The sequence below is a fragment of the Gracilinanus agilis genome, chromosome 1, assembly GCF_016433145.1.
Source record: "Gracilinanus agilis isolate LMUSP501 chromosome 1, AgileGrace, whole genome shotgun sequence".
NCBI lineage: Eukaryota > Metazoa > Chordata > Mammalia > Didelphimorphia > Didelphidae > Gracilinanus > Gracilinanus agilis.
In genome coordinates, this window is record NC_058130.1 from 597,769,294 (window position 1) to 597,793,250 (window position 23,957).

The 23,957-nt window shown below is 38.5% G+C and overlaps 1 protein-coding gene across 1 annotated transcript in view; it reads right to left on the bottom strand.

Annotated features, from left to right (window-relative positions):
- Nucleotides 1–10,588: 10,588 nt before the first annotated feature.
- Nucleotides 10,589–23,957, bottom strand: part of RNF144B (ring finger protein 144B) — a 205,903-nt gene continuing 192,534 nt past the window's right edge. Inside the window, exons 5-8 of the mRNA XM_044667471.1 lie at nt 19,752–19,959; nt 17,518–17,662; nt 13,020–13,109; nt 10,589–10,952 (exon numbers count right to left, since the gene is read on the bottom strand). Of these exons, the coding sequence (XP_044523406.1) occupies nt 10,812–10,952; nt 13,020–13,109; nt 17,518–17,662; nt 19,752–19,959 (584 nt within the window). The 3' untranslated portion in view covers nt 10,589–10,811. The remainder of the gene's footprint in view (nt 10,953–13,019; nt 13,110–17,517; nt 17,663–19,751; nt 19,960–23,957) is intronic.

Sequence of the window (23,957 nt, forward strand, 5' to 3'; positions counted from 1 at the left end):
CAACTCTTCATGACCACATTTGGGGTTTTCTAAACAAAGACACTCAAGTGTTTTGCCATATTCTCTTCCAGTTTACTTTAGAGATGAGGAATTTGAGGCGAACAGGGTTAAGTGACTTGTCCAGGGTCACATAGCTAAAAAGTGTCAGAGGATGGATTTGAACTCAGGAAGATGAGTCTTCATGACTTCAGGTCTGGTGCTCTATATACTATACCACCTAGGTGACCCAGTTATTGTATAACCAGGACTAATACCAATCTAAGGTATAGAAATCAAATGTTCTCTGGTAGCATGGGATAAGTCACTGGACATGGAAGGCTTGAGAAAATATTTGCTTTCTAGCACACCAAAAAATGTGGAACGTGGCAAAATCCTGATTATAAAATCTTCTGAAATAAATCAGTTACATAGCATTTACATGAAATGAAGTGCTACATACAGCATCAACTAATTACCAAGGGCATATGAAGCCAACTAGTCAAAAATTCCCTGGAAACGCATAAAATTTAAATTTGTTGAATATTTAACATCAAGTTCAATCTTTTAAAACTACAAAATGTTACTATGCTACAAAAGATCTCCTTGAGGACATTTGGCTAAAAGAATAGAGATGTCCTCAATGTGATCTTAGGGGTTTTATCAAAACTAAGAAAACTTAGAATCATGTTGCCTGTTAATTAGAAGCCATTGTGCTCAGATAGCCATATCTGATAGCACTCAGATAGCACAGAAAGCAGAGGGGTAGGGCTTGGGCCTATAATTTTATTGTTAAAAGAGGACTCCCAGATAGAACCACTCCCCCCCCCCTCAAAAAAAAACACTTCCCTCTACCACTGTAGGTTAGTTCTTTCTCTGATGTTTGCAATTTATAGGGTCACAGTTTGAGTCTAGAAAGGAATTTGGGGTGGGGGTGGGGGGTCACAGCTAGGTAGCAAAATGAGTAGAGCACCAGGCTTAGAGTTGGGAGGATCTGTGTTCAATCTGGCCTCAGACACTTTCTAGCTACATGATCCTGGGCAAGTCACCTAACACCAATTGCCTAGGCCCTTCTGCCTTGGATTATTAGAATTTATTCTAGGGCAGAAAGTAAGAGGTTTTTTTGTTTGTTTTTTGTTTTTATTTTTAAAGAGGTACTGAACCCAGGACTTCTGAGCTGCTCCAAGACTGGCTTTCTATGCCATGATGCTCCTATGAAGAGCAGATCATATCCAATGTGTTTAAATCATCTATTACCACTTGTGCATGGCAAAATCCTTGGGGCTCTCTTACTTTAACAGGGGCAATTCTTACCCTATTTCTAGAATTCATTTTTAACTTTGGTTAAACAATTCTTCTCTTATAGGCCAACTGAATAAATGGAACCTTGATTTTCCAATTTACTAATGGATTTTTAAAACCATTCCCCCCCCCCCCCACGACTAAAAGAAACACCTGCTGCATTAGTTAACAGGGGCTTCTAACACCTTGCAACACGTACAATCAGAAATGACCAAAAATTCTGACAATGGCATCCTGTGTGGTACTTACTCCCAAGATTGAGAGCTAGAAGGGACAGTAGATGTCATCTTTCTTTTACCTTTTCATTTTAGAGGAGGAAACTGAAAAGTCCAGAGATTTTTGCATGGGAACCAGAAGCTGAGTTTTGAACCCAGGTCTTCTGACTATAGGCAATGCTACGCTCTTTCCAGGATGCCCTGTGCCTCTGGTAGCAATGTAAGAAAAAAGGTTCGCAAATGAGAGTATCCATTCAGTCTGAAATTCTGGAAGGAATCAATGTAGCATGAACTAGCAAGTGTCCCACTTTTCCTTTTCTTTAGGGCCTAGAATTTGCCTGGTAGGCATTTAATAAATGTTTACTGAAACCCAAGTCATCCAATTGCTGAAACCCAAGAACAAGATTTACCATTGAGATACGAAAAAAATAAAGGCAATTTTACCAAAGTACTGAGGGGTTATTTATTCATTCTAAAGTTCCAATTTAATACCCTCTTGACCTTTTTCTTGAAGATTTAATTGAAAAGGAGCATAAGAGATAAAAGAGAATAAAACAAGAAGCTATTAAACAAATGGAAAATGGAAAGATAGAAACCAATATCATTATTGAGATAAAATATTGGCCCTTAAAATCATAATGTAAAATCCTAAAAATTATCAATGATGCCCAAGCAGAATTTCGTTATCCTTAACTATATTTCTATTGTCCTTAAAGTTGTATTTTCAATAAAATTCAATCAGTTATTTTTAAGTAGACTCTGATTCTTCATAACCCCATTTGGGGTTTTCTTGGCAAAGGTACTTGAGTGGTTTGTCTTTTTTTTCCAGCTCTTTTTACAGATAAGGAAACCAAGGCAAACAAGGTTAAGTGACATGCCCAGGGTCATATAATAAGTGTCTGAGGTCAGATTTAAACTAAAGAAGATGAGTCTTTGTGACTCTATGCCCAGCATTTTATCCCCTGTGTCACTTAGATGTCTTATTTTCATTAAATACATGAACCCATATACATGGGAGCAATTATTTATTTATATTTTGTAAATAAAAAGAAATCAACCATTTAGAGGTATTAGTATGTGTGGGGAAACAAACTAATAAATATTCAGATGTTCAATGTTTGGGAAAAGAGAACTAAAAAGAAATGACAAAACAGTACCGTAGCCTTCCAAAGAAAACCTCTTGGATAACTATGGTCCATAGGGTCACAAGGAATCTGACTCCAATGAAGAACAATAACATATGTAAGACACTGGGCTGGATGATAAAAAAAAATTTTTTTTAAGTCAGCTCCTGCCCTCAAGAAGCTTACATTTTACTGGAGATGAGAGCAATGCAACACACTCATAGCTAAGTATAATAATACAAGATATGACATGATGGAAGTGAAGGAGAAATCCCAACACAGTGCCCTATGGAAAACTGACACATGGGTTGATGCAGACATGATTGGGGATGTAGACTCAAAACGACCACACCAATGCAACTATCAATAATATGGAAATAGGTCTTGATCGATGATACATGTTAAAACCAGTGGAAATGTGTGTCAGCTATGGGGGGAGGGTGGTGAAGGGGAAAGTAAGAACATGAATCTACATGTAACTATGGAAAATTTTTCTAAAAAAAAAATAAAAAGTTTCCTTCCTTCCAAAAAAAAAAAAACAAAAATAAAAAAACTGAGACTGGAAAGTTCACTTTTAGCTGGTGGTGAAGAAGTTTGAAGTAGTTCATGAAATAATTAATTAAAATAATTCAAGAAATTTATGAGTGAGTATATTAAAAAATGCCCTAAATTACTGATTAGAGAAATACAAAATAAAACAAATCTGAGGTATCACCACTATCATATTAGTTAAAATGACAATCGGGCAAAATGCAAATGTTGGAGGGGATGTGGAAAAATGGGTGGAACTATGAACCTACCAATCATTTTGGAGAGCAATTTGGAATTACACCTAGATATACCACTGCCAGGTCTGTTTCCCAGGAAGATCAGGGAAAAAGGAAAAGAACTCATAGGTTCCAGAATATTTATAGCAGTTCTCTTTGTGATAGCAAAGAAGTAGAAATTAAGAGGATGTCCATCAATGGGAGAATGGCTAAACAAATTGTGGTATATGATTGTCATGGAATATTCGTGTGCCATCTAAGAAACAATAAGCAAATTAGTTTTTTAAACTAGGAAAGAACTACATGAGATTATGAAGAGTGAAACAAGTAGGACCCAAAGAACATTATACACAGCTATTTTTTTAAAGACCCTTTCCAACTTAGAATCAATATTGTTCCAAGGCAGAAGAGTGGTAAGGGCTTGGCAATGGGGGTTAAAATGACTTGCCCTGGGTCTCCCAGCAAGGAAGTGTCTGAGGCTAGATTTCAACCCAAGAGCTCCTCCCTCTAGGCCTGGCTCTCGATCCACTGAACTACCTGGCTAGCCCTCAACCACAGATTTAATATTTGGAGAATAATTTGTGACGGTTCACCTCCAGATAATGAAATGACAAATGTAAACATGAAAGACATAATCTATATATGCATATCCGTTTGGTGGATGATGTCTTCTACAGTGTGGAGAAGGGAATGAAGAGCTGAGACACCTGGGGAAAAGGAAGGAGGGAGGGAGGGAAGGAAGGAAAGTGTCTGAGGCCAGACTTGAACCTAGGACCTCCTGTCTCTAGGCCTGGCTCTCAATCACTGAGCTATCTAACTGCCCCCTGGAACAGCTAGTTTTTATGTTGGCCAGAATATGAGTGTACAAAAAGAAGCCATTGAAGTAATATTGGAAAGGTACATTGGGCCAAGTGTGGAAGTTTAAATGCCAGTTAGTGTGTCTTGTATCATTTTATTCTACAGACAACAGGAATTCACTGAAGGTACAAGGATTTCAATAAATCAATTCTGAGTTTCTGAAGATGTTCACCCTGGGTAAAAGTTAGTGTTGACTCTCAAGTTTCCTTCTAAGGAGACAAAGCCAGGATGGTGTAGTAGGCATGAAAAGGTCAAACTTCTCTATGAAAAGGTCAAACTTCTCTGAGCATCCTCTCCAACAAACCTTAAAAATAATGCTTCAAAATGAATGCTGGAGTGACAGAACCCACAAGGTGAAGGAATGAGGTAATTTTCTTCTGCAAGTCAACTTGGAAGTTCAGCATAGAGGGTTTGTTTTACTGAGTTATCAGGGAAGCACAGTCCATAGCAAGGCTGCACCAAGAAGTAACAGTGCAAGTCAATAGCAAGCCACCCCACCCCACTCCTACTGCCTGAGATTCTGAACTCGGACCCAAGCCAACATCAAGACTTTAAATCCCATCTAAGCCAACAGCAGAGTACCCCCATGCCCATCCCTTGGAGTCCTAAGCCCCAGGACATGCCTGCACAAAGGCTCTAAGCTCCAGCACAAACAGTCCATTGTGCACCTAGCCGCTGTAAGTCCAAGGAAAGGTCTAGAGCCCTGTCCAAGCCTGAGTGATGCCTTGGGCCCCGAAACAAGGTAGTTCATAATGCACTGGACCTTGCAAGCCATCCACAGGCCTTGGGGGAATCAGGAGGAGGCAGCATCCAGAGCTCTCAGCCTACAGGCCATCTGTCACCTTGGAAGAACTGAAACTTATAGAAATGCAGAACTAGAGCAGGAAGGAAAAACTGAAGTTAAAGAATGCTCTCTCTCCTCTAAAAATGGAGCCTACCTTTAAAATAAAGATAAAAGTTAATAAAAATGCTGGGGAAATGAGGAAACATAAAATAACAACAATACTTAATCATAGAAAATAATTATCAAACAAGGAAGAGCAAAGCACAAACTCAGAAGGGGACAATGAGATCAAAGCAGCTGTGTACAAAACTTCAAAGAAAAATGGGAAGTGGTGTTAGATCCTTGAAGCACTCAAAAAGGATTTCAAAAAGCAAGTAAGAAAGAAACAGGAAAATGGGGCAAAGTAATGAAAGCAATGCAAAAAAGAATCAACAGCTTGGAAAAGGAGGTACAAAAAATACTGAAGAAAATAACACTTTAAAAAACAGAATTGGAACAAAACCTATGCAACCAAGATTAGAAGAGAAGCAACAAACTGGGGAACAAAATTTTGTAGCAAATTTCTCTAATAAAGGTCTCATTACTCAAATACATAAAGAACTGTCAAATTTATAAGAATCCAAGTCATTCCCCAATTGATAAATGGTCAAAGGACATAGATAGGTAGTTTTTAGATGAAGAAATCAAAGCTATCAATCATCACATGAAAAAATGTTCTAAATCCCTCTTAATTTGAAAAATGCAAATTAAAACAACTCTGAGGTAGCACCTCACACCTATCAGATTGGCCAATATGACAGTAAAGGAAAATAATAAATGTTGGAGGGGATGTGGCAAAACTGGGACACTAATGCATTGCTGGAATTGTGAATTGATCCAAGCATTCTGGAGAGCAATTTGGAATTATGCCCAAAGGGCTATAATAGAATGCATATCTTTTGATCCAATAATACTACTACTAGGTCTGTATCCCAAAGAGATTTTTTTTTAAATAGGAAACTATCTGTTTGTACAAAAATATTTATAGCTGCAGTCTGTGTGGTGGCAAAATTGGAAACTAAAGAGATGTCCCTCATTTGGGGAATGGCTGAACAAACTATGGTATATGATGGTGATAAAATACTATCGTGCTATAAAGAATGATGAACAGGATGATTTCAGAAAGAGCTGGAAAGACATTTGTGGAACTGATGCAGAGGGAAATAAGCAGAACAAAGAGAACATTATACACAGTAACTGAAACATTGTTCAACAATCAAATGTGATAGGCTTTGCTAGTAACAGCAATACAATGATCCAGGAAAATATTGAGGGACTTGTGAAAAAGAATGCTGTTCACCTCCAGAGAAAGAACTGTTGGAGTAGAAATGCAAATGAAAAACATATGATTTGATTTATTTATTTGGGCATATGATTTGGGGTTTTGATTTTATAAGATTATTCACTTGCAAAAAGAATAATAATGAAATATTTTTGCATGATAATACATGGATAACCCAGAAAAAAATTTTTTATTTCAAAAACAGAATTGGCCAAATAGAAGAAAAGGTACAAAAATCCAATGAAGAAAAGGCTTTCATAAAAAAAAAACTAGAATTGGCCAAATGGAAGGTAAAAAATTCATTGAAGAAAGTAATTTTGTTTTAAACCCTTACCTTCCAACTTATACTCAATACTGTATATCCATTCTAAGGCAGAAGAGTAGTAAGGGATAGGCAGTGGGGGCCAAGTGACTTGCTCAGGGTCATACAGCCAGGAAATGTCTGAGGCCAGATTTGAACCCAGAACCTCCTGTCTCTGTGCCTGACTCTCAATCCACTAAGCCACCCAGCTGCCCCCAAGGAAGTAATTTCTTAAAAATTAGAATTAGGCAAGTGGAAACAATAAAATCAAATCAAAAGAATGAAAAAATAGAAGAAAATATGAAATAAATCATTGGAAGAACAACTGACCTGGAAAATAAATCCAGGAGAGACAATTTAAGAATTTTTGAAATACCTGAAGACCATGATTTAAAAAAAAAAAAAGCCTTGACATCACATTACAAGAAATTATCAAAGAAAACTGCCCCGATATTCTTGAAAAAAAAAAGGGTAAAATAAAAATAGAAAGAATCAAGTTCTCTGCTCTACAGTAACACTTTGAAAACTGGCACCACAACATCCTCAGACACGAATGATCATGGCTACAGCACCCTAGGACTTGGCTACAGTATATTTTCAATTCTACCATTAAGAAGCTGACATCACCAAGGCAGAATAGGCTCAAAGGATCATTTAAGGAGACAAAGTCCATGTTCACCTATTCATCTAGCTAGCTAATATTGCCACATTGCAGTCTTTACAGGAATATTTACAAATCCTTCTTGTTTATTATTAATCCAGGCTGCCAGTACCTTCAGCTATATTTAGAATCTTTTGGTGGTCTTTGTGTCTCAGATTGAGGGGTGGTGTCTACACAGTAAAGGTTCAATGTTCAAATATCTGCCTCAGTCTCTCCCTCACCAAATTATTTGGCTATTTGTGAGATCTTACTCGGTGTAAGCTACCTTTTTTCCCACAGAACATCTTTCAAAAGTAATTGGGTTAATTTCTTTAAACCTTTACTGTAACTGGGCTTCTCTTGAACCACTATATTAATCCCTTAAAAGCTTTGTAGGCTAACAAACAGGGTCACAGAACACAGTTATGAGAAAGCAGATTCCTAAGGCCTAGTCCAGTGATAGATGCTCCCTCTTCCATCCCTTTAATCCAGTCCTGAAGACTCTCTTTTACTGCAAATAGGTGGTATGAAGATTTGGGTTCAAATCCAGCTTCATATGCTGCCTAGCTATGTGACCCTGGGCAATTCACTTAACCTCAGTTTTTCCATTTATCAAAGGGGAATAATAATAGCACCTCCCACCCAAGATTATCATGAGGATCAAAAGAGACCACTGTAAAGCTCTTAGCACAGTGCCTGGCACATAGTAAGCACTATATAGATATTAGTTATTACTATTATTACTAAAAGCAGCTCCAGACTCAAGTTGCCCAACAGCAATGAGTATATTAAAATGTGAAATATTACATGTGTCAAGAGAAATATTTTCTTTCAGTGCTTACAATTACTTTGATCACATAAACACACTCCCTTGACTAAACTGAGATAGCAGTATCCAGGGAAGAAAAGGCCAGAAACCATCCATTCCATGACAGCATAGGGAAGGCACCACTGACAACAGTTGAGTGTTTCTTGTCCTGAGGGGAAAGCAAAATGAAGGTGGTGGGGAGGAAGGGGGAGAAAGGTGGAGTAGGGAGTAGGTAAATGACAGTGAAAAGCAATAATAATATACAACTTTTCAAAGGGTTTTAAGATTTTTTTGATTGGAGGCTACTGAATACATTTCCTCAAAATTCTCATCTATAACCTTTATAAATCATAAAAATGTACATGTATAAAATCACGCCATCAATCAAGAAAGCCTTTATTAAGTGCTTACTGTGTGACAAGCACTGTGCCAAGTGTTTTAAGGATACTCCCTTCCCCCCCCAAAAAAAGGCAAATCAATATGTAACATAGTTGACTTAAAGTGCTTTAAAAACATATATCCCCAATATCTCCATCACCTCCTTCTGGTTTGAGCAAACCTTTGTCCTTAAATAATGCCTATGTGACCAACTGGGACCTATACTATGGCCATCTTATTTGTCAACAAGCCAAGTACATCAACAAATATTGTATATCCAAGTGATTTCAGAATAGCTATTGGCTTTAGAGGAAGATGACTATGAATCCCTAGCATCAGCATTTGTTTAACTTCATATGTACTGAGCATTGACTACCAACTGCATAAATTATAGATGCCTTTAAAAAGTTAGAGTTGCTTTTAGACATGTATTCAAGTGCAAAGTAATGGTGCTATAAGAAAAGAAGACCCATAAGCATCCATAAAGTGATTGAAGCCTCAGAAAAATGGAATTTGTGCATTTTCATCTCAACCAACTTATCATAAATTGGTTTTTAAAATTATCAACCATTCAGTGTGCTTTTACTAATGTCCTCTGTCTTGAGGCTTCAATAGGCAAAGTGGGCTCTAAAAGGCTATCCCAATTTAGTAACTCTAAGAGGTCCGCCAAGTTTTAAAACTTATGACTATGGGTTGAGAGAAAGACCCCATTAATCTCTGAGGATCAGCCTAACCAGAGACAGAGAGGCTCATACCAGAAACTGGCCTCTACGTCAATAGCTTTACTTTTGGCCACAGAAATTCAAGAAACTGCCAATGAAGGGGGTGAGCTGGGATTGCAGTCTGCATGAATAGAATGGCTGACTATGTACACAAGAAATCCACATGCTGAGCCAATGGAAGAACCTGCTCTGAAAAGACTTTAAAAATTCTGCTTTCCATCCTGGCACAGCAGAGAGTCACCTTCTCTATGGCTAAGACAAGAGTTAGATTCAGAACATATCTGGTTAGTAACAGATATGGTGGCCAGTTCAAAATAGAAAATATTCAATGTGAAAGGGATGATTTTACTCTCATTCCTTTTCTTAGGACCCACATGGATATGTAATGGGGATTTCTTCCAAGGTAGGACCAGATGGATATACAGTAGGCATAGGATTTGTGACCTAATATTTGTTGATGAACATTTGCTTTTAAGCCTCATTTGATATCTTAAAGCTACAAAACTATAGCGCCAAATTATGGTGCCTATAGCCTTCTCTACTGGAGTCTTCACAGGGTTTTGGCCATTTTTCTCCCTTTTTTCTTACACAGAACACATTTTTAAAATAGGTTCCCTAACTAAAGGAAAAGGGTCTTCTGGGAAAATTGAACTTGCCAAATGGAGATGTTGGAACAGGCATATTATCATTACTCTCTTTCCATGAATTCTCTTATTGAAAATTGAGACCCTTCTGAAGGCTTCTTTTCCTCCAGGTTAAGTCTACAAAGAAACAACCCAAGACCTTGTGTAGATATTGTGAATATGGCATCTCCTATATACCAAACTCCTGGCCTATTTCTACCTTCATGGGAAAAGCAGAGACTCCAGCTTGAAAGATTCATCCCCAAACTTTATGGTTGGCTGCATGTCTTAGAGCTTTCCTTTCTTAAGTGCATCTTTCCTCACCTCAACACTTCTTCCCCAACACACAGACACACGCACACACACACACACACATTAAAGATTCTGTGCCTGCCCTTCCTACACTTTGTCATGGTGGAAAAAGAAATAATCTAGCCAAGATAAGGTCTATGTCTCTCTCTCCGCTGCTCCTGTCATAGGTATAATAATCATGGCTGCACGGTTTGCGGTAACAAGAGATGTTTCCTCAGGCTCTTTCTCCTTGGCTACAAGATGACCAGTCCCGGAATCATGGAGCTTCAGACAATAAGTCTCTTCTACCACATCTGTTGTACATGTAATAATCACAGCAACATAGTTTGTTGCGACAGGAGATATTTCCTCAGGCTCCTTCTGCTTGGCCACAAGATGGCCAGTCCAGAAATCATGGAGCTTCAGAGGACAAAATGATGCTGGTCCTTTCCATTCAACCCCCAAAGTTTCCAGACATATTCCACGTTCATTGCATGGGCTTCACAACCAGGCTTTCTTCAAACTGCAACACAAAGCTTAGCCTTTCCCCTTATTGAAGACTTGCAAGCAAGTTCAAAACCTGTAGACATTAGGCACTTCCAAAGATTGGCAAGGATAAGGAGATGAGTCTGCTAAGGAGGGCACCATAACCAGATCCTCACTTAGGCCACCTCACATACATGCCCACAAGTGGGAGGCTTTTAGGTAGTTGGTGGGTCGTGTTTTTTCTTCTTGCCCCGGCAGGATTTGCAAACACAGCAGATGATACAAGGAGAAGCCAAAAGCAGCAGAGGTGAGGTCACCAAGGCTATGATGCCCAATCCCACAAGAATTCCAACAACCTGAAAAATGAAAGACAAGAGCACAGTGTAAGCCAATAACCAAAAGTTCTTACAGGATAATACACGAGTCCACTTCAGCACATATGCAGGAAGCAATCATGAGGAGCCTTACCCATAGTCCGGCAGCAGAGTTCAAGCATCATAAACACAATATTTGGGTTCCAAATCTAGCTTTGGCACCAACCTTGGCATGACCCAAAGATGGCGACTCCCTTTATAGTAAGTAACCAATGCCAATTTGTAGAAAGTTACATGATGCAACATCCCAAAGTGGCTAAAGCACTGGCCTTGGGAGTCACAGGTATATAAATTGAGATTTTGAACCTTGGACTTCATCCCCCAGAAATCCCTTAGTATTTCCCAAAATTTCCTTTAATCTCTCTTGCGCCTCCATGTTTGCATGGTCACGTTATTGTTTTACAAGTTCTGTAGCTCCTCCCTCTCTCTCTTCTCCACAAGTGTGGTCTGGGAGCCTTGCCTTTACTCTAGCTTCTTGTTTTAATGAATCTTATTAAATATAATAATTAGAGTATTGAATATTAATTTTACTTTTTTTCAGTAAATATTCTTTATTCCAACTTAAAAGCCCAGTGAATAAGAATAAGCAATAAATAGAATTTAGACGATGAGAATAATTCAATAGAATACCTTTTTTTTTTTTTTTTAAAGATTCTAAGGAGCCAAGGAACTAAAGACAGTGGAGGAAGAGAAAAAAACCTGAAGAGTGATAGGTGGCCTCTTTCAGAAATATATAAAAGTAATGGATAAAACCTGACTTGATTGAATTCGTACTTATACTTAAAAATAGCAAACTTCTGTAGAAAAAGAGAAGGAGGGAGATCTGAGCAGCTAACCCATGCTACAGCTTTTCATTCTTTTTTTTTTAACATTCATTAATATTTATTTTTTAGAAAGGTTAACATGGTTACATAATTCATGCTCTTACTTTCCCTTCACCGCCCCCCGAGCTCCCCCCTATGACTGATGCACATTTCCACTGGTTTTAACATGTGTCATTGATCAAGACCTATTTCCAAATTGTTGATAGTTGCATTGGTGTGGTAGTTTCGAGTCTACATCCCCAATCATGTCCACCCCAACCCATGAGTTCAAGCTGTTGTTTTTCTTCTGTTTCCACTCCTGCAGTTCTTCCTCTGAATGTGGGTAGCGTCTTTACCATAAATCCCTCAGAATTGTCCTGAGTCATTGCATTGCTGCTAGTACAGAAGTCCATTACATTCGATTTTACCACAATATATCAGTCTCTGTGTATAGTGTTCTTCTGGCTCTGCTCCTTTCGCTCTGCATCAATTCCTGGAGGTCTTTCCAGTTCACATGGAATTCCTCCAGTTTATTATTCCTTTGAGCACAATAGTATTCCATCACCAGCATATACCACAATTTGTTCAGCCAATGTTGGCTCTTCCTCACCAAAGTGGAGAGGATGCTTAATGAACCTAAGACAATTCTGAGTGGTGGAAATAACTAAGCCACTAAGTCTGGGCCTGATTTTTAATTAATACACACTTTGAGCTGTATATTCAAAATATATCATGATAGCAGTAAACTCAAAAAAGGTCTTTATCTGCTCTTAGATATATGCCCAGGGCAGAAAACCAGAATAATCCCACCTCATATCAGGGGAACAGAGAACATATGCTTCCAACTCTATGTAGAATCATAGATTTGAAGCTGGGGAGTAACCTCAGAGGCTAGGAAATCCAATCTTCTTGTTTATAGAGGACACTAAAGGTTAGGTGACTTGCCCAGGGTCACACAATAAGGAAATGTCCCTGGAAGGATTTGAACTCGGGTTTTCTTGATTCCAAGCCTAAAACTCTAGCCACTAAACACTACCTGTTGCTATAGGTAATATTCAGACCACTCTTCTGGTCCTCTAAGGGGCTGCTGTTGCTCATACTAAGCCTCTTCTATGGTATCTGTCGCCATCTTCTTCCACCAAATACAACCATCTATCCTATATAAAATGGGAAGATTCCCAGAGAGAAGCCCTCCTAGAAGTAGCACACCTCTCTTATTCTACCATCCCCTTTCAAACCACAGTACCTGTGTTCGGTTCCACATCACAGAGGCTCGGGAGTGACCCAGTTTATTCCGACAGGGTCCTTTATCATAATGTCTGAGGAAAATGTCATTCTGAAAGAAAGGAGGAAGTCCCAATCAGCATCAGTTTTAAATCTGAGAGAAGGATACATGCCTAACAAAGTTTTCTTACAAAATGTCAGAACTGCAACCAGGGTTAGAAAACTGGGGCTTTGCCCAAGGGCACAAGATGTAGAGAATGCTGACAGCCCCTGAAATTCCTTTAGCATAATGAGGTCAGATCATTCTTCCCCTCTATTCTGTATTTGTACCCACAGCAGCCTGCCAAGCAGAGATCATGCGCCAGTATCCTGGGGGCCTCTATTTCTCTACCACGGGGCAAAACCTTCCTCCCCCTCTACTTAGGGCACCTTTCATGTTACCTGCCTCGAGCATGGTTTATATTACTCAATCTCAGGACACACACACACACACACACACACACACACACACACACACACACAAATCCTAGCTACAATTCTGCCAAAAGGAGATTCAGGAATCAAAGGTAAATGTTATGATCAAAAATACCTCCCAGCGAGCTCATGACCTTCAGAAATGTAATTGGGTGGCTCCAGAAGTGATTGCAAAGTCAGAGATAGCGCCTACATAATTCTAATAAGGAGTTGAAGAATCTTTGCTGAGACCAGCCCTCTCCCACAATATGGTGCCTTATATGGATCCATCAGCTCTTCACAAAATAAAAACCAATGGATGAGTCCTTGTTGAACCCCTAACATATGGCTATCACTGAGCTAAGTGTCTTGAAGGGAATTAAAGACTGCCTACAGGAGCTTATTAAGGAAATAAGAGTTAAAACTTAAGTGAAAAGTATCACATTAAGAACAGTACAATTATCTCAGAATGATAAATTATGTGTTTAATTAGGAAACAAAGCAATATTTTAAAAGATCTTAATCATGTGGTATAAGAAGTAAGTGAGAAAGCAACTGAGAAAGCCAATGTGGTCTTGCCTCCAAGCTTTGCCTAGAATTCTCTCTATGCTCACCTTTTTATCATTTCCTTTAAAAGACATTTCTTGATTCAATTCCCCTGATAATTAGATGTTCTCCCACCAACAAATCCCTACATATTTATTTTGTATGTGTTCTATATTTACTTATTTACAAACATGTTGTATCCCCATCTTGTAAAATGAAGGAAGGGACTGGACTCCCCAGGAATCTCCTGATGGCAAGGAATGCTCTAAGAATGATACTCTCATGGAAAGATCTGTGAAAGGAAATTCTTGGTTCTCTTTGTCTATTCCAAGTTTACACTCGTGAAAAGGGAATCCTTTGTTCTCTCTGCCTAGTTGGAGTTAAAGCTTTGGTTAACAATAACTTAAATGCCTCTGCTTAGTACCTCACTAGATTGTGAGGACAGGATTAACTTTCCTTTGTCTACCTTTTGATTTCATCAACACAAGCTTGAACTAGGTGAGAACCACTTGGTGAATTTACACCTTGCTTGGTACTGGGTGGGAGGCCAGGAAGATGCTTGGAGAGCTCCACCCTTTTTTCTAACTCAAACAGCCAGAGACTTTTGAATTCTTTGGGGAGTTCACACACTCAGAAATGTGTGAATCCTAGGAGGAGAGTTAACATCATTAGAGGTGAGACCTCAATCCCATGGACACTGCCCCTGGGTAGTGCTGGACAGTTTGGAGGCTGTAGTTGGCCCCTGTGAAAGGGGTAGAGACAAGAAATCACCATAAAAGCCATGAAATCCTTGGGCTAAGGACAGTCTCCTGAAGTTGAATCTAGTGGAGAGTGTCTCCTGGAGATAGTCTTTGAGGGAACTTTACTGGAGACTGCAGAGTGAATCATGGCTTCAACTTGGATTCTGACTCCTGAACTACTTTGTTGGGTGAGTGAAAAGGGCTGACTCCTTTACTAGTTTCCTAAGAGATTAGCTTCTATCTTGGAGAAGGCCTCATGGTTATTGACTAATGGTCCTCCTGGCTGAGGACTAGTATAGGTATTTTCTCTAACCTCTCTCACATTTCTCTACCTTATTGTTCCCACTCTATTTTGTAAATAAACTTCTGACTTGAGATATATAATTTAAGTCCAACCACTAAATTTAACCTTTGCATTTCTGAACAAGAGTGTCCCAGGACATCCAGACATATGAGATCCCTTATTATAGGGAGCTTACCAACGTCATTAAGATCAGAGATCTCTTAAAGTATTTACCATAAAAAATTGATTTTACAATTAAAATCATCAAGAGAAATAAATCTGTGATGCTTCCCCAAATGAAAGCATTCTCCATTGGATACCTAAGATTGGGATTTGGACAATCATCTCTCAAGACCCATCCTTAGAACATTCCTAGAAGCCAGACATTCACCATCTGAAATTTTCACAGGGCAACGCAGCTCAATATTCAACCAATGCCAATACCATTGGTTTAAACAGAGCAAAAATGATGAATAGGAAAATGATGAATAGAACAAGATGCTTCCTTCCACATCTGATGTCAGTGTTATGAGCCATTTAACATCTGCCTCATCTCATCTCAAGTGCCAGAACTATGTGTTCTTTGTAGCACCATTCACCAAAATACAAATAAATCTGCCAAAGAAGACTGAGATCTGGTGCACACATTTATTTCTTTGTTTTCTGCAGAAGGCATAAGTATGTTCTAAGCCTAGAATATGAATACGGCCCTTCCCAATACACTAATGGAATGAAGAGGAAATTGTCAATTTTATCATTCATTTATCCTTAGATGAATTCAATTATTCACGAAGTCCATATTATCTGGTTTAATTCCTCTCCTAGAATGTTCTATATCATGGCAGGCCTCCTATGATGGTCTTTCTCAGAAAGGCGAGACCAAACTACATAAGTAAAGGCAATACCAAAAGGGTAGTTAGGTGGCTCAGTGGAAAGAAAGCTATGCCTAGCGATAAGAGGTCCTGAGTTCAAATCTGGTCTCAGATACTTCCTAGTTGTGTGACTCTGGGCAAGTCACTTAACTCCAATTGTGTAGCCCTTACCAGTGATCTGCCGTGGAACCAATACTTAGTATTGATTCTAAGAAAGTAGGTAAGATTTTTTTTTAATGTTATATATTAGTATCTTTGCTGAATTGAGAGAGATGAATTTTTTGCAAGTCAAATGTGTAGTTACTTCTAATTAAGCTCAAATCACTTTGCACCAAAGGGCTTTGAACCCCAAAAGGAAATGAAACCAAGGAGCTTCTCACCCCTCCTTCACTCATCCTCTCCCTTATGGTCCTAAAGATTACCACTTGGCTTATAATAGAACTAACATGATTTTTTTTATTATTTTAGAAATAAATCCTTACCTTCTGTCCTAAAACTGAAATGACATAAATATCAGTTCCAAGGAAGATGAGTAGTAAGGAATAGGCAATTGAGGTTAAGTGATTTCCCCGGAAGCATACAGCTAGGAAGTATCTGAGGTCAGGTTGGAACCCAGGACCTCTTGTCTAGACAACTAGCTGCCCTGTTGACATGATTTTAAAAAGAAGGAAAGGTTCAGCCAATATATTGAGATGGTAAAAGCAGGGAAGGAGATGGAGAATAATAACTGGGTCAGACATTTTTCACTTGGGAAGGGGGAACCTAAATATATGGTGGCAGCTCTGGGTTCCATGTGTCTGAATAAAGAACCATCTTCAGAGGAGCTTATAAACTCATCCAATCCAAAAAGAATTTACTAACACCCTATTATGTGCAAAGCACTGCCTCTAGGTGGTAGGAATATAAATAAAACCTCCTCTCAAAATGTCCCATATTCTCAAGAAACCTATATTCTATGGGAGGTGAGGTGAAGATAAATATATTAAATTTATAGGGCACAGTGACACCTATTCCAGGTTAAGAGAACAATTTAATGGTCCTAGAACATTTTGAAGTATCACCCAAAGAAAAAGGGATGCTCCCAAACAAACTTTATCTTTTGAGCTCACATGCCCTAGAAGTCCATCCCTCCCTCCCTCTGAGAGGATGGACATGGAGAGATTCTCCCAGAATCTTCCTTTAAGGAAGGCACCCATATTTTCATTTCCTAACCAATGGCACTCCTTTGGAGATAGCATGCCTCTGAGTCAGGTCCCCTTCCTTTCCTCCAGCCAGTTCCTTTTTATGTGTTGTCTTCTCCCATTAGATAGTGAGCTCCTTGAGGGCAGGGACTATCTTTTGTCTTTCTTTGTATCTCTTGTGTTTAGAGCAGTACCTAGCACAGAGCAGGTACTTAATATCCAAATTAAGGCAATGCTCCCAATTTCACCAACTGAGAAAACCTTCAGATAAGGATCTACAGAAAGAGCAGTTAAGGTTGGGGAAGTCATTTTTCTTAGGAAAAATAAGCTTTCTATTTCAAAACCACTAGATACATTAAAAAATGAAAATGTGCAAGATGCCAATTCTCATTCTAGTATGTTAAAAACAAATGCCCCATGGATAGAACCCAGCAGAAGAACTTACATCCAGGTTCTGGAGACAGTACCAGCAGAATGTGTGCTTACAATTCTTACACATCATCTGAGCACAGCCTTCATTCCGTTCAATGTAGACTCGGCAAACAGGACACTGCTTAATGGGAGCTTCCACATCCACCCCGATGAGGGCTCTAGAAAGAGAAAAGGCAGAGAGTAGGGAAACAGCTTATTCAATCAGTAAGAACCACAGCTGTATCAACTAAAATAGATGAGGAAAGTGGTAAGATCTAAGGTCTAAGTTAAGACACAGAATCCTTCTTGTAAATGATCTATACTAAATTTCTAGACCAATAATAGCAAAATGTCCATTTTCTGTTATCCATGCTGGTGTGTATGTGTGCACCCTTGTGTACAGGAGCCATGAGTGTACATCCATGTCTTTTTCAGAGGTAGTTGGAAAACTGAAGAAAGAAGCAAAAATAAGAAACTCAAAAGAACAGGTAATTGAAAATCCATTTACATTTGGTTTTGGCATGCATCGCAATTACTTTCCTTGGCATAGATCAATCTTCCTAATTGTGATTTGCCAAGTTAGAATGAAAATGAATTAGTATTCCCAGAGCACCTTTACTATAACAGAAACTCTGAGGAAGAAACGAGAAAGTAGGAGTACCAAGCAAATGGTCATCTACACGTGGAGAATTAGAAAGTAAAATTGAGACTTGATAAATGACCATTACATGAGACTGAAATGACAACTATTTATGCTGCTTATAAGACACTAAACAAATTAACTGTGACATTCCCGTTCATCCCCCACCTCGCCACAGTCAGATAAGAATTTTTAAATTGCTAACATGGAAAAAGGAGTGGGAGGGAAGAGTGAATCATTGTCCTAGTATCCCTCTTTAGTGACTGAGAGCCATCAAAAACGTGACAACCACGGTGTGAGAAAGATGGGAATGGCTGGTCAAAGCCTGCCTAGTCAGTCCATTAAACCTGCCTATAATCTGTATTAAATCCTTAATCCTATTAATTCTTCATGAAATATCCAAGGACATCAAGATAAGTAGATAACACCAGGAGTCCTAAAAAGCCACACTAGCAGCTCTGAAGCAGGGCTGAGATCCTTCCACTGAAGGCACTGTAACACTGGTAGCTAGCTATGTTCTCACTAACAGAGAACACTCACAGCCCCAAGCAAAACCAGGGATCAAACACAAAGGTCATACTCAGGGAGCTCCTGTTTTGTTAAAAACCTCCCAGGACCAGAAGGTACAAGCTGAACTGATTCACATCTTCCCCTCTCCCAGCAGGGGTGCCACCTTCAAAGAGCCTGATTTCTTACATAACATACAAATGATGTGACAATGAGGACTCCTTGCCCTGTGCATTTTAAGAAGATTCAATTTCCTGTGAATGTTTTCAATGCAATATAACATTTTTATTCAGTAACCAGACCTCAAAACGTCCTTGTGAAGAAAGTAGGAGAATAATGGCTCTAATCCCACGCAACAGAAGCAGGAAAACTGAGGCACATGGAAATTAATCTGGCTAACGTGAAGGAAGAAGGTATATGGTTGAACCAAGACGTCCCCCTTGAGTTCCAACCAACAAAGTGTCTCTCCCACCACTGGATGAGGCAAAGGAATCTGAAGAAAAACTCTGTACCATCAATAATACTTCGAAGAGCCTCCAGCCCCAAATCATTCCTTAAGAAACAATCTCTTAATTACAGGAATATTTTGATGGCATTCAACATGCTCCTAAGGAAAATGTTGCATTAGAATTTAGAAAAAACTGGCTACTCCATGCAACTCCAAAGACACTTTTTCTCCCTGGAAAGAACATTTAGTGAGGGGCTAGAAAAGTCGTTAGATCTCAGAATTTGAGAATTGGAAGGGACTCTTTTTCCTTGTCTTTTCTTTTTTTTTTTTAACTGAATCCCCCTCAAATCCAAGGGAGGGGCAGATGAAGAGGAATTAATTAGCTGTTATAGCGACTGTACATTTTGCATACTCTTAAACCACTCAAATATTATAAAACATATTAAATATAAATGGAGACTACAATGCAGTACTCTATTTAAAGTACATTTGAAGACCCAAGTTTAAGATAATCAAGTTGAATGTTCATAATTGTGAGTGCATTGACTAGATTATGATTATGTCCAAAGGGAGCAATTTGAAAATTGGAAGGCCATCTGGTTCAAATCTCCACATAAAAGGAACCCCCACTTTAATCCTCCTTGTTGAGATAACAGATCTAGTTCAGTCTTACCCATGTTCTGTTGGCAAGACAACAACCGGCGGGCTGTCCCGACAAGAGCGATCAGCATGCCAGGTATCTTTGCAACATGAGCAGAACGTCAAGTGACAAGAAGGACATTCAACCTTTGTGGGTTGTCCCGAATCACTCTGTTCAATATGGCATACAGTCTGGCAGTCAGCAACAGGGCACCATGTCCGACAAGGGTCCAAATGGACCTCTGGAATAAAAAGAAAGAAAATGATGGTTGCATTCCTTTCTTAGGGTCTGGACTTGAGTTTTCCTGCTTATGAGTCCTCTCCTGATTTCAATACCTGTTCAAAAATCACTATCTCATCTGGAAATTAGAATGTTTGTTACCTAACATGGCTTTTTTTAATATTGGTGATACATCTTTTATTAAGGTGTGTGTGTGTGTGTGTGTGTGTGTGTGTGTGTGTGTGTGTGTGTGTGTGTGTGTGTGTGTAGGGTAAGATAGAGATTTTAGGAATAGTTTCCCCAACTACATAAATGATTTTCTGATGCAAGCAATCTTTTAAGTCATATTTTTATACTAATCAAGATAAGATTAGCACACAGTAAGCATATTAAAAATAAAGATTTTTTTTATTCATTCATTTCTAGTTAAGAGCAGGGGTTGTTTTTATTTTTTGTTCTTTTCAGTACCACTGTCTTACACATGCATAGCAGCCACTTCCTTAATTAATCCTTAAAGTCTTACATCTGCAAATGTTTATTTGTTCCAGACTTATTACCTATGCTTTTTCAACCATCTCCTAAATTGTCTTGAAGCTACCTGGTTTACCCCAAGTCTGACATTGTGTAATATGAATACGGTATGGTTGGTGTTATTCATGAGTTGTCTTCTGATTTCAAGAGCTGTACAAAAACCACTATCTGGAAATTGGGGTGTTTGTAACCCAAAACATACAGAGCACAGTGCTACCAAGGACAACCATTTCTACTAACTTTCCATTTAGTGAATCCATATCTCATTTACTTGCTCCCTGATCATCATCCTCTTCCCCCATATTGTGAAATGCTATGTTTGCTGCTGATCTCATACCCTGATAGCAAAGTTCAAAGAAAAATGGATTAACAAAGAGTGTCATCACCACTCATAAAATAAAACCCTTTCAGAAATGTTTGTCTCAGGTATTCCAAAGAGATGGAAAAAAAAAATCAACAATCAAAATCCTTTGAAATGGCCACTCTTGCCTCGATTTTGGAGAAACCTGGAATATTATGAACCTGCTAGGTATGAAACATTTGTTTGGTTTTTTTTTTCAGACATAGACTTTCCCTAAAAATAGCCCTAGGAAATAGGTTATAGTGATTTCCTTGAATTAACAGAGGAAAATGAAGCAAATAGGGAAGAGGGTAACAGACTTATAATTGTGTGTTGTGGAGCCATAGAACTAGAGTTAAAATACAGAACTCATCTCCAAGGTGATCTATCCAGCCTCTCCATGTTATAGATGAAGAAAACTAGAGTCCAGGGAAATTAAGGGACTTGCCCAAGGTCATAAAGGTAAATGAGCATCTGAAGTGAGATTCTAACCCATGTCCTTTGACATCAGAAGTCAGGGCTCTTTCTACTGTTACAGTCAAAGAATTTAAAGTCACAGAACTGACAAGCTACATTTCACACTTCCACTTCCATTATTCTACAATAATGAAACACTAGAAAATGAAGCAAATGGGGATAATTTGTTCCCCCCCATAAAGGGAAAACGTCCAGATACACTTCAGCCATTGTGGAGACTTCATGGAACAAGCAAGAATCAATCATGGCACCCCATGCGAGTGATGTGTATGTCTGTCTCTTCAGAAAATAACAAAAGTCTTCCTCTTCAAGTATTGCCACATCCTGCCCAGCTTCCTTACTCCTTTTCAGTAAAAGATCCACAGTTCTTTCCATCAAAGGTGACCTTTAGAGGAACAAAAATCATGTGGAAAATGTTGGTACTCCTTGAGGGGTGGAGTGGCCCTTTTCTCTCTGAAACGATGGATTTGGAAACCTTTGTGCTGATGAGATTCTAATTTTAAAACCTCCTGCCCTTGGGAATTTATAGACAGGAGAAAGCAAATTTGAAGGAGAAAGAAAATGAAATAAAAGGCCGAGAGTCTAATTTCCCAAACCAATACTTTCCCAAACCAAATACTAAGGGGGGAAAAAAGTCTAAAAGAGTTCCTCTGAATACTATATTTATAACTTACCTGAGATTTATAATAAGTGTATATATTCTTATTAGGGATTCCGAGTACTCAGGCACTTTCCTTAAGTACATGATGTTTTGGTCCAGGATAAAGATTTGGGATGGAGGAGTAGAGTAAGGAAAGGATATGGAAAGATAGCAGAAAGGATAAAGAGAAGATAGACTCAGGGGGGGCAGTGGGGCAAGGGACTTGTCAAAATGTGATCAAAAGGAGATGGTTGCTTTCTAGCCCCTTATTATATATCATCTGGCCCCAACATTAGGACTTCCAATCTCTTAGAAAGGTCATTTGTATATCACATGGATTCCCAGGAGAATGGCCTTTCAATTGATATCTGTTGTTTTTTTTTTAATAACCTATTTAACAAATTAAAATCTCTAAAAGCCACGTAACAAGGGAAGTATCATTTTTCTTTGTGTATTTCCAGAGGAAGGAATTATATAACTAGGTCTAAAATGATTCGGTTTATTATTGTTTACATATATAAATATATATGTGTTTGTATGTATATATGAATTTTATGTATCACTAAAAAATCTGATCCAAAAGTATGCAGATAAAATCATCGTATTTTGTTATATTTGCGGAAAGAATGATTATTATTTAGTTGAACATAGTTGTTAGTATAATTCAATATCAAATGTGGGAGGGCAAGCTGGCTAAAAGATATTATATAAATGAGTAATTTCCAAACACCAGTGTCATTACAATAACAAATCCCCTCCCCTAAAATTGAAACTTTTTATAGGGAATGCCTTAAAAAAATAAAAAAATAAAAATAAAAAAACCTTGCCTTCTGTCTTGGAATGAATTCTAAGACAAAAGTGCAAGGGCTAGGCAATCCAGGTTAAGTGACTTGTCCAGGGTCTCGTGGCTGGAAGTATCTGAGGCCACATTTCAATGGGACCTACTGGCTCTAAGCCAGGTGCTCTATCCTCTATGCTACCTAGCTGCCCCACAAAATGCTTTTTAAGTTTTAAAAAAAACCCAGACCTTGGATTCAGAAGACTTGGATTCAAATTCCAATTCAGCTATTTACTATGTGGATAATAAAACATCTTCAGCTTCAATTTCCTCACCCAGAAAATAAAGAGGTTAAACTATATGACTTCTACATCTATGATTCTATGTTAGGAAATATGCAATGTACATGAACATATACATATGCACAGGTGCATAGCGGCTAGAACGCCAGGCTTCAAATCAAGAAAACCCATTTAATCCAAAAGAAAACATGTGATTTATCACTTGTTTATATGGGTGTGTGATTTGGGGTTTTGGTTTTAAAGGATTACTTTTACAAAAATGAACAATATGGAAATGGGTCTGAGTAATTAAATATAAAGATATAGATATAGCTATTATATATGTATGTATAACCCAGTGGAATTGCTTGTCAACTCCAAGAGGGGGAGAGATGGGAGGAGGGAGGAAACATGGATCATGCAATCATGGAAAAAAATTTTTAAAGAAAAAGAAAACTATTTAAATTTAGCTTCAGACATGTACTAGTTGGGTGACCCTGGGCAAACCATTTAACCCTGCCTGGCTCAGTTTCCTCATCAGAAGAAGATGACAAACCACTCCAATATCTTTGCCAAGAAAACCTTAAAAGGGATCCTGAAGAGTCAGATACGACTAAAAAAAAATAACAAAATAATATGAATACTGTCTTTTTGGCTAGCTGTAACATATTGAAAGAGTTATACTACTTGGTATGAAAAATTTTAAATATCATATTCTTTTAAACACAGAAATAGAAACTGGATTTGTGATTTCATATTATAAGGAACTCCCAGGTGAGGAAGTTCCTTCCATCAATGCAGGTTAGCATCTTCTCTGTAATTTACAACTTAAAATTCTTAAGAGACATAGCTGCTGAGAGCTCCAAGGGACACATACACCAGGCTTTCTATTTATTATGCTTCTCTCTCTCTCTCTCTCTCTCTCTCTCTCTCTCTCTCTCTCTCTCTCTCTCTCTCTCTCTCTCTCTCTCTC